The following is an 18,794-nucleotide window of genomic DNA, read 5'->3' on the forward strand; positions in this document are numbered from 1 at the left end:
AAGCAGCCATTTAATGTTATTTATAACCAATGAGATACCGTTAACAGATTTACCACATTCCAGACGTCCAGCCTTTGACTAATCAGACGGGATCTCAAGTGATCCGGTAATAAATTTAACAAAAAAAAGTCAATTATTTCAAGAAATTAACAACATTTTGATTTAATCGATGTCCCGTTTCATCTGTTCATAATGCATATCTATGATTTCGTAATGCACGGGTATGGTTTCGTAATGCATGACTGAGATTTCGTAATGACTGGCTGTAGCAATTTCTCCGTTCATAATGACCAGTTGTCGAAATTTTCCATTTATAAAGCATGGGCATTTCTATACATATCGTAGTAAGTTGGTTATCGATATTCAAATTCCTTCAAAACGTATACATATAAATAAGAAGAAGTGGTATGAGTGCCAATGAGACAACTATCCATCCAAGTCACAATGTGTAAGAAGTTAACAATTATAGGTCAAAGTACGTTTATAAAACAATGTCTCGAAAAAGGCAACTTACAAGTGGGTAAAGAGTCTAAGATCCCGTTCACACTTGGACATTTATATCGATTTAAACTAGATCGGTTCTCTTTAGATTGATTTCAGCCCAATGTGAACGCATTGAATCGATCTTTAATCGGTCTAAACTAAAACACAAAAAGAGATACTTTAGTTTGAACCGATCTAACGTTAAATGTGAACGCAGAGATCGATCTTAACTAGTACGATTGAATCTAAAATAATTTGTGCGCATGAATGGCGGCAAAATTACACGTGAAATTTATTACAAAATGAATGACCAACATTAAAGGGCTGAAAATTAACGAAAACTATACAAACAGCGGTATCAACATTTGAACTTGTTATTCAAGTGAAACAATAACTTCATCCATTATTTTTGTACAAGCGTGTGCATCAACACATTTATTTGATTTAATATTTCTATTTATACACAGTGTTTACAATTTCACGGGTAATTAGGTCATATCGATTGCATTTTAAATTGTAATGTGAACGCAGTACGTGGTTCAGTATTAGAACGATAGAGATCGTACTGTTAGGATCAAAGATAATGTGAACGCTAACTGGTTATATTTAGATCGATTCAAATTTAGATCGATTAAAAAAATGCTAGTGTGAAAGGGGTCTAAAAGAATGATATTTCTCTCAAATTTGTTTTCTTATCTCTATAAAAGATTTCCAAAGAATACTATTGATAAAATTCAACAATATAATCTTTCAGGCCTAATATATATTATCAATATGATAGACTATTTTGCTTTCTTCCATGGTCAATCTTCAAATACACGAACTTTCCATTGTTTAGCTTTCTGTGTGTTTTTGTCCCAGGTTTCTTTTATCAGAAAATGAAGTTTATCCTCTGTCATTTCTGAAAACCAAAGCTAGGTTACTTTTTGTCCCATTTATAATGAGATTTACCGGCTTGCGAACACAGACGTTCACTCAGATGTTTAATTGATTAAAACATTTATTTATCATTATCGATCGTATATTTTTTTTCAGTATTAGACCATTGAAGAGCATACCAATTAGATTTACCATTTATCTGTTCATGTTCTCACCGTGAATATGAATGGAATATTTGCCACTGAACATTATACAAACTTAATCAATCAATAGATTAGAATAAAACCAACTGTTTGTTAAAGGCAAACCGCTAAAGAACCTGCATATGAACGAATATATTGGTTTTGTGTATTTGAGCATTTCCGTAGTTAAACATCGTACTAACCACTTGACATACTATTAAGATTTTCATCACGACACAAATAGATTACATTTACTTCCTGTAAAATGAGACGTAAAAATAGGAAATAAACTTTGGTTTCTTCCTTAACAAGGATAGATTATTGTCAAATGTGTACAAATATAATACAGGAGACAGATACTTAAAATCTGCGGTAAGTTTAAGATGACAGCATAAAAAATATTTGATCGTCTTGAACATGCATGAAATATTTGCCACTGGACATTCAGCAAACAACAATCAATCAATTAATCAATCAAATATATGTACATGTCCGGTTTTTCTCGTTTTAATTATAAAACGTGTATGCAGGCATATTAGGTTGAAAAGGAAAAGAAATGCATATACATTGCCTTAGAAATGACAACAAATTTAAAGAGAAAAAAGAACGCAGCTTTTAATGGTGATTTAGACGCAAACTTTCAATATTTCAAAATATACTATTATGCCAGAGTTACGTCTTTTTATATTTTAATTATTATTGTGAAGAAATGAAGGACTTCATCTTCAGTAAAAATCACACAAACACAGAAACAATAGCTGACGTACATTTGTGATACTGCGAAGCACCTCATACAATTTTAGAAAGATTAAACTTGTCTACATGATGTTGAAAATGCTAATTCTAATAAATAATAAGACTTTCTTATGATAAATATCTTGGTTGATTTTAAAAGACTACATGTACATGTATTCCTATCGTTTCCAAACTTGATTATACCCCCTCCGCTGAAAATTTAATCTAAGCATAAGAAAAATTCATATAACAATGTTGTTTTTCTAATTATGATTTTTTTACCGACTGGCCATTGTTCTTTTGTTTAAATTGTTTAGCGACTATTTCTTATAATACTACATGTAAAGATGAGATTCTGATATACATTGACAAGAACCAACACAAAACTGGTATGCTATAATTTTAAATTAGCTTCAGAGTTTATTTCCAGAATAGTTCTGTAATAAACACTGTAAACACGTTTTTTTTATCAGTAACGGTATTCTTCTACATGACACTGTATGTCTAATATTGGGGAGAGATATACAGCGTTTTAAAATTAAAGTAGGACGTTTTCTCCTTATTTTTCAAATCATACTTAAAATAACGTATCTATAGCTATCCCTGATTTCTTGTCAGAAAAGTTATCATGCAAAAGTTATATCGACTCAATTAAACATACCTGAGGAGGGAAAAGCTGTCTGCGTACTCAAAAGTTTTAAACACGGAATTATTATAGATTATTTATCTTGTTCTGTATAAGGTACGCTGAATTGAAGCATTTTATCATACAAGGTCTAGGAAAAGGCGTTTTGTTTTGTTCGTGTAAAACTTATTTAGGACTCCTCGTCCGTAGACTTTGCACTTGATTAAACGAGAATGGCGTCATTCGACCAGGCAAAACTAAAGGAATAGATAATCAGATTTCAATTAGTTTATTACAAAAAAATGTATATATAGCCGTGTGGTTGATAACACAAGGTACCTAACTCATATATTTGAGAAATGTCACCCGGTCGCGAACTTCCGTTATATTTTGATTCAGCGGTTGTCTATCCCACTAAACCTTGTAAAGTCGTAAATCTACATTAAATTATCTACAAAATGGTGTATAACACACCTTTTTATAATGTCGAAATCATTCGTAACAGGCCTTCCAAGTATGTCAACCGTAATTGTGAATGATCCGGGTGACATTTCTGAAATATATTAGTTAGGAACCTTGTGTTATATTAAAGTAGATAGGCAAAAAAATTCAAAGACAAGTGCCTGTGGATTGATGGGTGCTTATTGCGTTTGATGCTTGGTCCTCAAATAAGCTTATTCTTGTAAAAATCACGACTATCAAACACGACGTAAGTGAATGACGTAATCAGTCGTCTTAGGGAAACACATTCTTAATAATGAATGATAGAAATAAAAATCAAATAGAAATGCAATTGCTTGAAATTCGAAAAGACTTAAACAGTGCCCCTATTTCTAGCTAAAATTTCGAATTAGCTAAGGATTGTATGGCCACTGTCAAAATGTACATGTATCATTGTTGAAACAAGCAAACATTTTAAAGACGTTTGACAATGTTTTTTTTTAAACAAAATACGTATCTATTCAACGTTGTTGTTATGACACAAAAATTAAGCCATTTTCATAGGTTGTTATGGTATAGGTTGACATGATACAGTGTCATGTGGAAGAATATTATCATGCGTCTGCAAAGATAGCTTTATAAAAGATCAACGCTTTGTAAGACAGTATAGATTACTATGGTTTAACTCCCCTTAATCATTGTTTTAAGCGACCAAAAGACAGAACACAGTCTTGCTGCTTTGTACAATATAAGTTACAATTATTATATGAATTTTACTAACTCTAATTTGCATTCGTGTTTAAGACCCATTGGTGGCCTCGGGCTGTTTTCTGTTCTTTGGTCGGGTTGTTGTCTCTTTAACACATTTCCTGGCCGTTTCCATTCTAAATTTTATTTCCAACACTCCTTGAAACATTGCCAGGCTACATTGTTGCCCTTTGTCGTTATGGATACTTATCTTATTGGAAATCATACCATACCTCCTTATTTTAATATTACGAATTGTTAATCAGTTTTTTATGTCTTCATGATTTTTTATAATAAGTATACAGCAATTAGAAAAACAATTTTATTATTTGGCTATAAGGAGTCAGAGAACTTTAATTTTCATTCAGTGATTTATTCCTTATATTTCATGTAAATTGATCTTATCTACTATTACTTGTCGGATGTTTACCAGACTACAATATTGCTTTCCACACATAGAAGGTGTTACAAGGGCTTCCGTTATGCTGGTAAACTAATGTTACCCCTCTATGTGACCCCTGTCCAAACTATTTCTTATGAAAATTTTGAATGAGATATTTAAATTATTTCATAATTGTTCAGAATAATGATTTATTGCAGTAAAGTATTTGGATATCTTTGGAAGCAGCTGGGATGGTCATATTTCCTTCATTATGAAAATAACATTGACAACAGTATCATGCGTATAGCTATGCTAACTCGGATTATTCTTTTGCATTATTTATTTCTATCATCTTTATCTATGTTTTAGCAACATGGAGCAAAGGCTAGATTGAAATTCACCTGTTTATCTTCGATAATATTTTTTTTACAATTCAGGTTAAATACACGAAATTAAAAAAACTCAATAGATACATCTCCCCCTCTTTATGTGTGGAAGATTGATAGGAAAATTAAAAAAACGGTATTTTCTAGTAATTGTTGTAATGGAGAAGTTCATAAAGTAGGAAAAATGTGGATTTTGATTTTAAATTGTTTTCTTTTTATCCATTTACCCGAATAATTCAGTCGTATTATGCCGCTGTTCTCCGAGTGGGTGAGAAAGACGATCACAGGAAGGGCCAGAATTATTCGGGTTACTTATCCATTTTCTTATTTTGTGTAATATTTATTAGTTTCATATGTAGGCCCGAGTTGAACTTTACGTAATAAGTGAACGGTTCTTTTTGTATTATACCTACATTATCGCTATTTTACGAAATTTTCCTTTGATCTTACTGACTGATAATTTCCTTTCTCAGCACAGAAGAGTGATATGAAAAATTATCGCTAGAAACTAAGGGCGCACGTGCCGTTGTCAATGAAATTAACAACGTCGTCATAGGTTAAATAGCTATTATCATTGGTCATCTCAACTCGATTGCTTTTCTCACTTTCGCCGTACCGGCTCAAGCGAGAAAATCAATCTCGTTGAGATGACCAGCGATAATCTATAAGTACTGTACATTCATGTCGAATGTTTTTACCTAATATGATTTGTTTTTCATAATTTAATTTTAGAACAACTTCCCTGTTTTGAATCATAAAAATGTTTAATTTTAGTGCAAGCTTCAAATTTGGCGTATGAATTAAGCAAGAAAACTAGTATTTGACATGCAATTCTAAATTGTGAACAACAAATATATTCAAAATTATTATTTAACACTAAGTTGGACACATGTGCTGATGAAAAAGGACAATGTTTTAATTGGCTGTCCAATTTTACTAATAGATTTCTTTTCCCAAAGATATAAGCACATACACATATATACATGCACTACTATTATATTGATTTGTCTTCAATCAACTTCTAAAAACAAGACATTGTACAGTTATTCCATATGTATTTAGCATTAGAAATCACGTGTTATGTAAAAAATTTCATTAAAGTAATTATAATAATTCTATTTAAACTTAATCATATATTCCATAAAATTAATATTTATAGGTTGGTAATGGCAGATTTTTGTTTATTGCAATCAGTGGAAAGATCCTCAGAGCATACATTGAACAATGAATCTGAAACAAATACCGTTTAAATATCATATGGGTCTGTAATTTCCGACGACAATGATCAGACCATAAGTGAAAGGCAGAAATCTACAAGGAACAATCAACAGGGATACAAATATGAGATCCAGAAATCGTGTAATGAACGGTAAAAAGTAAAATAACAAAAAATACTGAACTCCAAGGGAAATTCAAAACGGAAAGTCACTAAGGGTATCAAATGGCAAAATCAAAAGCTCAAACACATCTAAAGAATGGAAAACAACTGTCATATTCCTGATTTGGTACAGACATTTCCTTATGTAAAAATGGTGGATTAAACCTGGTTTTATAGCTAGCTAAGCCTCTCACTTGTATGACAGTCGCATTGAATTCCATTATATTGACAACAATTTGTGAGCAAAACAAACATACATAATAGGTAAAAACGTCAAAAATTGAGGTACAGCAGTAAACATTGTAATATAATCTTAATCCCTATAAAAACAAATAACTGTTTCAACAAAGAAACACACAATGGCATATAGACAAAGTACATAAGCAAAAATGAAAGACAAGAATTCAAAATTGACCATAGCACAATAACACAATGGCGGGATGTATATAAGCACCGAGCCACGTCATAAGTATATAACTAAAAATTGTAAGTTATTCTTCTTAGTCCATTTTCTTGACGTCTGTCTATTGTTCTAGTTGAATTTTGTATTTAAAGATACACTGTTACTTTTAACTTGATATTTACATCTGAAAAGAGGATGGTCACATCTGAGGTATTGCGTGCGTTTTCGAAAATAGCCATTAATATTCTCAGATGACAACATGTCTCTACTTCAACAGCCGAGCAAAGATTAATATAAAAAAATATATATCAGTAAATTGTGTATAAGCATCTAATTCATTATGTTTGTATTACCAGAAGTAGTAGTATTAAACTACTGGTATTTCATTAAAATTCTTCATCTTCTTGCCTTTATTGAAGATAACACGACAACATCATAACTTTGTTGAATTTCTTTTTTATATTATATATTGATTTCAGGATGTTGATATCTAAAATTAATTAATTATTCTTTAGTCATTAGGAAAACATTAGATGTAATCGAAATATAATAATAAAGATACAATTTAGATTGCGGATGTAAGATTCCCTTTTGATATGCACGTATCAAAATTACATCCGGGAAGCACATTCTATAATAATTATAAAGTATAAATTAATGAAACAAGACAGTTTTTCTGTATAAAGAAAAGGACAACCCCTTTAGCTCATGATAAACTGTGCGTAGACAAAATATGAATGATCGTAGTAAAATAACCTTTTACATTTGGCGCCCCTTTGAACGTCGAAGAAATAACAAATTGTCGTCTGGTGAAAATGACAGCGTCAACAAGATTCGGATACATTTCTGATTTACAAATATTTGACAATAAAGACTCAAAACATGCATGCAACAAAAGGAGCATTACTTTATACAAAGTTCAGTATAATAATACAATAGTGTAATTTATCAAAATTAATGAACCAGGTTAAATCCACCATTTTCTACATATGGAAATGCCTGTACCAAGTCAGGAATATGACAGTTGTTTTCCATTTGTTTAATGTGTTTGAGCTTTTGATTGTGCCATTTGATACCCTTAGGGACTTCCCGTTTTGAATTTTCCTTGGAGTTCGGTATTTTTTCTAGTTTACTTTTTAGTTAACTTGCGGAAAGAGGGAAAATAACTTTTTCTCAATTTTCAAAACAATTGTTGAATCCGATATGAAATTTAGACGAATGCCATCCCTGTAAATTTGACTCTTTCCTTGGACAAACCATTTATTGATGAATGTTTAAACTGGTTTTGACCAGAAATATTAGTAGGATGATTATGGTGAAATCTAGATTTTGATATAACAAGTTGAGCTGTGAGCTGTGAGCTGTAATTGCTCAAAAATTATATCCATTTTATAAGTGTTCGGTAAACAGGAAGTTGATGGATGTAAAAACACAGCACAATATATAGCATTTCTGACGGAGCGGGGATATAATGACTAACTCATTGCAGACAGCTCCTGTGAACTAATTTTACCAAAACTATAGTTTTCTATTATTTTTTCTTTACATCACTGAAATCATTATGCATGAAGTATAGTTACAAAAAATTAGTGTTTCGGGTTATACTCTTACCCTGAGATTTTTGTAGAATAATAAATGATTTTATATGCAATATTTTCCAACTTTTATTCTTTCAGAACGCCCACCAGGTCAGTGTGCCTTGATATTTTGCATGCAGTGTGCATTCAAACTACAACTGCTGGAGATTTCGTCAAACCTGGAATTTCTCGCGATGGCAAAATTTCATCTTTAGTTTCGTTTACCTTCATTCTAGCAATTATTATTGCTGTTTTGTTTGTCAGCACATGCTCAGAAAAATTGAACATTGACGAAGATGGTATTATATTTCGAGTTTTACTGATTTTTCTTTTGCTGGTTTCAACTGTGATTTACCTGATCTTGATCTGTAGACGACAAAAAGTGTCGAGTGATATGAAGAATAATTCGCCCCACATGGTAAAAAATGTAAAAATAGTTTTTCTTGGCATTTTCACTGTGACGTGCATCACTTTTCATGCTATGAGAGTTAGTATACATATTGTATGCCCAGAATCTTCAACAACAGACAATATTCTACGAATAGTGTATGATTGTGAGATATCTTTGTTTTACGTTTTGCAGTTTACCTTTATCGTGCTATACTCAAAGAGGATTGTTTACCCTTCCTGTTTAACACATTTTGGTGCCACAGTACTCGCAGTAACGAACGCTGCTACATTTATATCTCATTCTACAAAAGCGTACTTCGAGGAAAAGGGGGATCATCAAAGGATAACTGACTGTTTAAACCAAACAATAACATACGAAGTATATCATAGCACAAAACCATTCTTAGATCCCACTTTGCTTGAAAATGCACTATTTGCCATCCTATTCATAAATGACATTTTTCCAAGTTATAAAGTTAGATCTGGAGAGGACAACCCTGCTACAGACCAAACTTTAAAGGAGTCACGTGCAGTGGAACTTCCGGTAAATGCGCAATCTAAACGACCAATTAGGAAGTGGATATCAATAGTATGTTTTGGTTCAATCATATGTTCCCCATATGTCGTCATTAGGCTAGTTCAGTCTCATTACGACCATAAACAACCTTTTGCACTTTATATAACACAAACTGTTTTCTTTCTAATTTTTAAATCACTTAATTATCTGGCAGTAATAAAATGTTTTTACTTCCTGCGCGTGAAAGGACAACAACATGTCAAATCTGCAACAATATCTTTAAATCTTAGCCACTATTTGATTCTATTAAGTGCTTTTGGTACAGTTATTTATTTTGGGCTACATTTGATTGCCAGTTTTGTTTCCCGTGAGAAATTGTATTTGATGGGAAATATAATGAATGTGATGGCTACATTTATTCAAACTATCCTAATACTCCAAATGAAAGATTATCAAAAGATAAATGATAAAACTAAAATATCTTCTATATCCAATATGTTTTTATTTCTGTCAATTACAAACTTAGGTTTGTGGGTATATGCTACGTTCATTGAGGCCCATTTTGTATACAAACAGTTTTACGCGGTTCAGTTTTATGGATCCGAAACAATGTTAACGGTTAAAAATATAGTCTTACCTATGTGTATATTCTTTCGGTTTAAATGTTTTCTAGCATTTTTAGATCTATCAGGGTATTCTTTTTCATGTATTTGCAATAAGCAAACATCAAAAAGGGAAAATTATGAAAGAATGTAAATAAAAGAGAAAATGAAGCTATGTGTTTGTGCTTAATGGCTGGCAATTGTAGATATTGTTACAGTATTGTGTGAACTTACTGAATTATAAAAAAAAAGGTTTTTTTCAGTTGAGACTGCCAAAATTATGAAAGATATGGGATATACAGAAAACGTCAATGAAAAAAGCAACTCACTGACATCAGAACAAATAGATGAGATCAACTATGTTTTTTTTTCAACAAAATTATATATAAAATTAAGAATAGAAACGGGGAATGCGTCCAAGAGACAACATACCGACCAAAGAGCATAAAACAGCCCAAGGCCACCAATGGGTCTTCAACACAGCGCGAAAATCCCGCAAACGGAGGCGGGCTTCAGCTGGACCCTAAACAATATTGTATAGTAGTTCAGCAAAAATGGACATCACACTTAACTCCAAAACATATAAATGAACGAAAATTTAAAAAAAATACATGACTAACAAAGGCCAGAGGTTCCTGACTTGGGACAGGCGCAACAATGCGGCGGGGTTAAACATGTTTCGTGTCTTTTTAAAGGTTTGGTTAGCTTTTGAGGTGAATGACGACATTTTTGTGCTTTGTATAGAATATTACCATAAAAGATGGGATGTGAAATATCTGAACGTATAAGATGTCTGCACGTTGATTTATATTTACGAATGATATCTTTGTACCGATAATAATATTTAGTAAATGTTGTAAGAAGTTTGTGATATCGAAAACCCTGGTATATTATTTTTCAGTAACACAGAGATTTTTTCCGTTAAAATCAAATTCGTTGTTACATACACGAGCAAATCGAACAAGTTGAGATATAGAAACACCAAGAAGGTGCCAAGGGAACGTCACCATCTAAAAATGGATAATTAACAATAGGGGATGAAAAATCATTTCTATATATCTCTATATCCTATGTACGAGACACTAGGATTGAACTATGGTAGTTTGATTATAACCTTTATCAAATGTCTGTCGAGTCATATCCGTGTGTGAACTGATGATCCGCATAAAGTACAGGCAATTTTTCCGCATTTTATCTAGTGATTTATCATTAAGGAAATAAATGCATGATTATATAAGGGTCTGGATTGGGGTTTACAGAATAGAGAATAATGGGCGAAACATATTGAAAAAAGAGAAAAATGGACAAAAAAAATAAAGAATAGAGAATAACAAGATGCTAAAATATAAAGAATAGATAATAATGGACAAAAAGTATAAAGAATAGATAATAATCGTCAAAAAGTATAAACAGTAGGAAAAATGGCCTAAAAATTAAAGAATAGAGAAGACCCTCCATCTAGAACCTCTAATTTGATTGTAAACAAGAATGTGTCCATAGTACACGGATGCCCCACTCGCACTATCATTTTCCATGTTCAGTGGACCGTGAAATTGGGGGTCAAAACTCTAATTAGGCATTAAAATTAGAATGATCATATCATAGGGAACATGTGTACTAAGTTTCAAGTTGATTGGACTTCAACTTCATCAAAAACTACCTTGACTAAAAACTTTAACCTGAAACGGGACAGACGGACGAACGAACGGACGGATGAACGGACGAACGGACGCACAGACCGAAAAACATAATGCCCCTAGGTAGGGCATAAACATCAAGACCATGTATAAATGGTCATGTATAAAAAAAAGGAGATAAGGTGTGATTGGCAATGAGACAACTATCCGACAGAGTTCAAAATGGGTAGATATAAGCAACTATAGGACATCGTACGGCCTTCAATGATAAGCAAAAACAATACCGCGAAGTATTCTATAAGAAACAACGAAATGATTATATAAAAAAAAACAATTCCAACGCGAAAACCAACGGCCTGATTTATGTTCAAAACTATAAACGAAAAGCAATTTATGATATACGCAAAGAAAGATAACCACTGATTCGCATGCTCCTGCAATTGTACAGGCACATTCTGAATGTAGCGGGGTTAAACATGTTTGTTCGCGCCCAACTCTCCCATAACCTTGGAAAATGGTGTAACAGCACAACATTAGAACAAACTGTAAAAATCAGTTGAAAAGGACTTCATACAAAGCACCAAAAAAAATTCAAAAAGACTTAAGACGCAAAGTACCGATCTGAAAGTAGTTGCAAGTATTGAATAGAATAGAGAATAGAAACGGAGAATGCTTCAAAGAAACAACAACCCGACCAAATAGCAGAAAACAGGCCTAAGCCACCAATAGGTCTTCAACGCAGTCGTACCCGCAGGTGAGCTTCACCTGGACCATAAACGATAATGTATAATAGTTCAACGAAATGGACGCCACACTTAGCTCCAAAACAAACAAATGAACCAAAATTAAAAAACACACACAAGACTAACAAAGGCTAGATGTTCATGACTTGGGACAGGCGCAAAACTGCGGTGAGGTTAAACATGTTTTGAGATCTCAACCCTCCCCCTATACCTCTAGCTAATGTGAAATAAACAAACACACATCAAAACGCACAATAAAACTCAGTTCAGAGAAGTCCGAGTATGATGTTAGAAGAGGTAACAAAAGAAAAAAGAAGCAAAATTAAAATGATTTACATAAATATACAAAGGACTACTAGCAGTTACTAACATGCAAGTTCCTTTTTTTTCGTCATGAATATAAATTAAATTTGCCACCAAGGTTTAGCAAACACCAATCAATCAATCTAATTTGACAATTTTGAATTATATCATTTTTTGTTTACTACAACAATTGTATTTAACATAATTGCACTTCCTCGACATTTTATATACATGTATTGAAATTTGATGTTTTGTAAATCATTTTAGATTAAGATAATATATCCCTCATGCATAGCTCTGTATCATTGTTCAGGCTTTCACTTTGATGAGAAAACATGTTTAAGATGCAGCTTAGCATGTCGGTCCATTATATATACTTTACTCAGAAATTTAACACTTTCTTATTTTATAATGCAGTGCAGGCGTGCTATTTACTGATTAACTAAAGAACTGAATCTTCCTTCACTGTTTTGGATACCTAAACTACATAACTGTCCTTACAAACAACGTTTTATTGCTGGGTCTTCCAAGTGCTCCACGAAACCTCTTTCTGAATTATTAACATCACTTTTATCAGCAATCAAAGCCGGGCTTCAAAGTTGTTGCGAAACAACCTGATCTAGGGCTGGCGTGAGTCGGATGTGATACTAAAAAGTTCCAAGAGAGTTCGTTCTGCTTTGTTTCATACAAGGAAATAGCCTGTGTGTATGCAGGTTTCTTGTCTTGGGGAGGAATGGATCGTGCTTTGTGGGAAATCACTCTGATTCAAACAAAAATTTCTCTGAAACTGACATTATCAAGATGCTTGATTTCTTGATTGACAATATATTTGTTACGTTTGGAGGACTTGTTTTTTTCAACAAACAATCGGCATTCCCATGGGAACCAACTGTGCTCCTCTTCTTCACGTTCTTGCCGACTTGTTCCTTTATTCATATGAGGCTGACTTCATACAGAAACTTCTTAGGAAGAAAGAAAAGAAGATAGAAGTATCCTTCACTTTCCGCTATATAGATGATGTTCTCTCACTAAATAATTCAATATTTGGTGAAAATGTTGAACGCGTCTATCCCATCGGACTTGAAATAAAGGATACAACAGATACAGTATGTCCCATATCTTGGCTTAAATCTAGAAACTGACAATGATGGTCGGTTAAAAACAAAACTTTACGACAAAAGAGACGATTTCGCCTTACCAATTGTGAACTTTTCATTTCTATGTAGCAACATTCCAGCAGCGCCTGCATACGGAGTATATATTTCCCAAATGATACGACAGTCCAGGGCTTGTATTTCCTATCATTATTTCCTTGATAGAATGTTGCTGCTCACAAGGAAGCTTTTAAACCAAGAGTTCCAAGTGGTGAAGTTGAAATCGTCCCTTCGCAAATTTTACGGACCCCAGCACGAGTTGGTTAAACGTTATGGAATATCCGTTTCAAAGATGACAACGGATATGTTACATTTGTCGTAACTGCAATCCCGTCCCCTTTTCCCCGAATGTGACCTACCGAATTAGACTTATCACCGGGTTTGTGCTGGCATGGGTAACACGACGGATCCCACATGTGGAGCAGGGTTTGTTTACCCTTCCAGAGCACATGAGATCACCCCCAGTTTTTGGTGGGGTTCGTGTTAGTAAGTCTTTGGTTTGCTATGTAGTGTCTTGTGAACTGTTGTTTGTCTTTTTCTTTTTAGCCATGGTATTATTAGTTTATTTTCGAATTATGAGTTTGGATGTCCCTTTGGTATCCGTCGCCTCTCTTTTTACATGTAAAATGAGGCAATAGTTTGATCTTTTCCAATTGTAAAAGCATCGGGGAAAAAACAAAAGATTTTTTTGATTTGCCCTGAGAAAATAATTTGACTGAATATGTTTATCAAATCAGTTTCAAATTGCAAAAATAACGATGTCAGTCTTTTCATGCTTTTCATTTTCCATAAGATATTCATGAAAAAAAAGCATTTCTTTTGTATCCGATTTTTATTTCATAATCAGTCATGATATTTCAATTATCTTCCCTATTTGATATTTTTTTCTCTTTTCCTTTTTCTTTCTATGAATCATAACTGCTTGAACATCTTATCATTGAAACGAAGTATACCGTAAAGTTTATATAACTTAGCATTTCGTAGAATGTCTTAGGTTAAATAGAATATACATATATACACATTACGAGAACAGCACATTTTCTAAGAAGCAGTATTATAATACATTTCTCGGTATCAAGCTATTTAAAGTGGTCCTAATTTTAAAGTTGTCACAAACTTATACATGTTATAGTTAACAATTCACAAGAAATATAAATTAGTCAGTATAATAAGTACGTGAACAGAGATGATTTTTCCCTTGGGAGAGGAAGGGGCACTTACTATGTAATGAGTGGTAGGTGTGAGATCACTATTTCAAACTTCATAGTATATGATAAGGTCAAGAAATTAGGATGACATATATATGAAAAGGTTTCCGATTGAATCATAAGCATCGGAAACTAATCAGATCTCAATTTTTTCACGAAATCATGATGGCTATATGTATATTTTTATATTATTATATTTTTGTTATTCAAAATATGTGAAATGATGGAGTATTGTGTATCAGCTGTTCATCACTACATCAAAAGAATTGAAGAAACCCCGTCCTTTTTGAGAATTTTCGTTCTAATCACTGATCAAACGAAAAGATGCTACATATATACTGTGTTGCACTTTAAATGCAGCAACTTGAGTTGCTTTAATTAGAAAATATCTCTCCGTTCATCGATATAAATATTATCAAATTATTTAGATGCACGGGACAACCATTACGTAGATTTTTATTTTCATGATGATTTTGGTATTTTCAATTTCTGAGATTTGAGATCATAATATCTGAAATGCATAATCAATTTAAAAATCTAAAGGAATTCAGATATAGACATGTAAAAATGTAAAATCTTTCTACGTTCGATGTAAATAAAGTAAACCTTCACCAGAAACGCTAAGAGCTTAAAGTTCCGAAAGTCGTTGATACATTAATACAGGGAGAAATATGTTAGATCAGTTTAAAGTTACAACCATTACTGAAACCCATTAAATCAACTTTGCCGATCAATATTCTTTCAATTGCATGTAGGACTATTTACAAGGAAATCTTAACTTTTATTGTCACTTTCCTTGTAAAAATCATATAGTTATTATTTTCAAAGAAAGTGTTTCGGTTTTCAGTTTGTTACTTTTCCTCCGTAATTTAGTTTTGTAATTTCACGTGTTGAATATGGTGTATAAATAGTGTGATCATATATGTTATATCTAACCTATTAATTACATCATGTTCAACATATTCCAGCACCAGGAAGTGACATAAAGTTGACTGGCACACTGTGTATAAATAATATCTGTTTCTTTCAAGTTCAGTATATAAAATTTTCGTCTGTAGGAAATTCGTGCATATTTGATATATACTCATGATAATATGATATATAATATACAAGTTCTCTAAACGCTCTATTGACAGGAACCTAAAATTCAACAGAATAGACGGAAATATCAAATCGTTGAAAGTTTCAGTGTTGGACATACCGTACGCGAATAAATATGGATGGTGATGTATAACAATATTTGCTCTGTCAAATAGCACAAATACAGACAAAAGAGACATACAGATTTATGTTTATGATTAAAAGTAACAATTTACCGTATAGTTTTGCTTCCGTTCATCATCGAATGTCTACTTTTAATACTGGTAACAGCATGATTGATAACTTAATCAATGTAAAAATAGCACAACACATAGCAATTAGAAACATGTAGACAGTATAAAACAGTTGCCTAAAAATTGTGAAGATATTGAATTGGAAAACATATACGAATATTTACGAAAAAAAGATTTGTAAAAGGCCGAAATCCAGAAGTTGAGTAGTTAATTAAGTGAATTTCTAAAAGCAATGAGATCGACACTAAAAAAACTAAAGAACGATGGGTTTAATGACCAAATGTGGAATACAAGCTGTGCAAGTCTCCGTATTGAAGGCCGTACTTTGACCTATAATTATTAACTTTTTATACATTGTGACTTGGATGGAGAGTTGTCTCATTGACACTCATACCACATCTTATTTATATGTACACCGCAAACTTACTAAGGAGAAAGGGAGAGTACATGTATGCACTAGGTTTTTATTTATCTGTCTATATTATACAACACCTACGGCAACACATATAAAGATCCCATTGGAAATAAGCTTGTTTGCTTTTATGGGTCATCCTTGGGTTAAGGCATTAGAGGAACCTAAAGTCACAACCATTGCTATATTTAAAGGATGTATTTAGCTAAGGTTCTAAAACATATTATGTATTTGTATTTATTGCCTGTATCTGAATAAATATTATTATTATGATTATTATATTATTTCTCCTTCTCATTGCTTCTGTGTTGCACTTTTGTAATTGAAATTCTCTCGGGGAAAAATAACAATTTTGAATGCAATATTTTGGTGTTCTGTGTATGTTTTTTTTATATTTTGCTTGATAAATTTTATGTTTTTGGCTTTCAAAACTTTTTTATTTGATAAGACGTACTTTATAACGATTATTCCCGAAACAGTTTTCATACCCACAAAAAACCCGTGTCATACTTTTATATTAACTATATTATGGGTGGATAAGTATAGTGAATGAATGTAGTATTCCTTTCTTATTTAGATTTTACCTTCATTCAGTATTGAAAAACGACGCGGACCTCATAGAAGACACCTATAGATTTAAGAGTTTATCACGCTACACAGCAGAACAATATCAAGTATATACGATGGGCAGTAACTTTAATGATTGATAGTTGATAGCAACATTTCATCGAATGCATATGCCATTGCATGAATATTGTTGCAGGCTTGCATAATTCCGGTTGCTATAGCTGGGTGGCTTATCACAAGTCCATGTAGTCAATTGTGTTGTTAGATTTAATATTTCGCCCAAAACGTATAAACTTCAAGATCAACATTATAAAATGATAGAAATTATATGTTTTAATTTTGAACAACATTCCTCAGATTAAAAAAAAACATATTGTATTTGTCAATTCATAATCGTATATATATCAGAATTTTTAAAGTTACAACTTACATGTTACTTTCTTTCTCTCTGAACCTCAGATGATATGATTTTTTCTTTTTCTTTTCTTCATTTCACTGCTTTCTTTCAAATACGCATCAGGAAATAACCACAAAAGTGACCATCCCATTACATTCAGATTTCCTATAAACTTAATTACAAATTTGAAATGTGTCTAACATATCAGAATGTGCTTGATTAACAGACTGGCTGTATCAAATACCACTCTGTATATAATTGCTAAATTATTATGTTTCACAAAGTTTAATGAAAAAAGTTATAATAAATAATTATTGCAATAAATTTAAACTTTTAACAAGGCAATCTATGTTGACGATATACATTTGTTTATTACAGTAATGATATTCCAGAATAAATTTTATCTGGCTTATATATATATAGAGTATAATATAGGATCAACGTTGGCCCAGCATTTGCCCAACATAGAGTTGTAAATGTAATTTCAGTTGATGAATACTTTCGGTATAACATTAACTTTTCATAAAGCATGCAGCGATCACAATTATCCGCCTCCCAAGAGAAATAAAAGCGTAACTATTGCATATTCAATTTTATTTACAAAATTTCATATCGGCCCTATGTTGCTACTAACATAGTGCCAACATTGGCCCGATTATTTATAACTAACATGAGATAATAATATGGATTTACAACAGCAGGCCAACGTTAGGCCAATGTTGTGCAGCCAACACCAATGTGCGACCAACGGACCGACAATTTGCCAACGTTTGGCCAATGTTGTGCAGCCAACATTAACGTGCGACCAACGGACCGACAATTTCTCAACGTTGGGCCAACGTTGTGCAGCCAACATCAACGTGCGACCAACGGACCGACAATTTGCCAACGTTGGGCCAATTTTGTGCAGCCAACACCAACGGTCGACCAACGGACCGACAATTTGCCAACGTTGGCCCACTGTTAGTCTGTTGACTGGGATGTGTCTGAAATACCTTTCAATTGTTATATAAACAAAGATAGAATGTAAAAAAAAAATCAAAAGAAAACTGTGAAACTTTATTGACAAAAGTATGTCAAAAGCGAAATATATGCAATTTTCAAATCATTCCTGTTAAATTGAAAGGAAGTGTGAGTTAAACATATTATTGATATCATAATAATAAAGTTATAATGTAAGACATATCTCAATTGGATTATATTTATCCCTCGCTCGTGTATGATAAATCGCATAAAGGCATCCAAAGATGTACATTTTGTACTGCCGCCGATGCAGAGCTTAGCAACCTTCTGTTTTGTATCTTTAAACATT

The 18,794-nt window shown here is 32.7% G+C and overlaps 1 protein-coding gene across 1 annotated transcript; it reads left to right on the forward strand.

The window, feature by feature from the left end:
- The first annotated feature begins 1,772 nt into the window (after window positions 1-1,772).
- LOC127709919 (uncharacterized) lies at window positions 1,773-9,898 on the forward strand. The gene is made up of 3 exons (XM_052215623.1): window positions 1,773-1,916; window positions 6,020-6,229; window positions 8,318-9,898. Exon 3 carries the CDS (start codon window positions 8,613-8,615, stop codon window positions 9,879-9,881), a length of 1,269 nt encoding a protein of 422 aa, XP_052071583.1. The 5' UTR covers window positions 1,773-1,916; window positions 6,020-6,229; window positions 8,318-8,612; the 3' UTR covers window positions 9,882-9,898.
- Window positions 9,899-18,794: the final 8,896 nt, after the last annotated feature.

This window comes from Mytilus californianus, unplaced genomic scaffold (genome assembly GCF_021869535.1).
Source record: "Mytilus californianus isolate M0D057914Y unplaced genomic scaffold, xbMytCali1.0.p SCAF_7, whole genome shotgun sequence".
Taxonomy (NCBI): domain Eukaryota; kingdom Metazoa; phylum Mollusca; class Bivalvia; order Mytilida; family Mytilidae; genus Mytilus; species Mytilus californianus.

Coding starts and splice junctions, on each gene's coding strand:
- LOC127709919 (XM_052215623.1), top strand. CDS start 8,613: ATGAAGAATAATTCGCCCCACATGGTAAAAAATGTAAAAATAGTTTTT.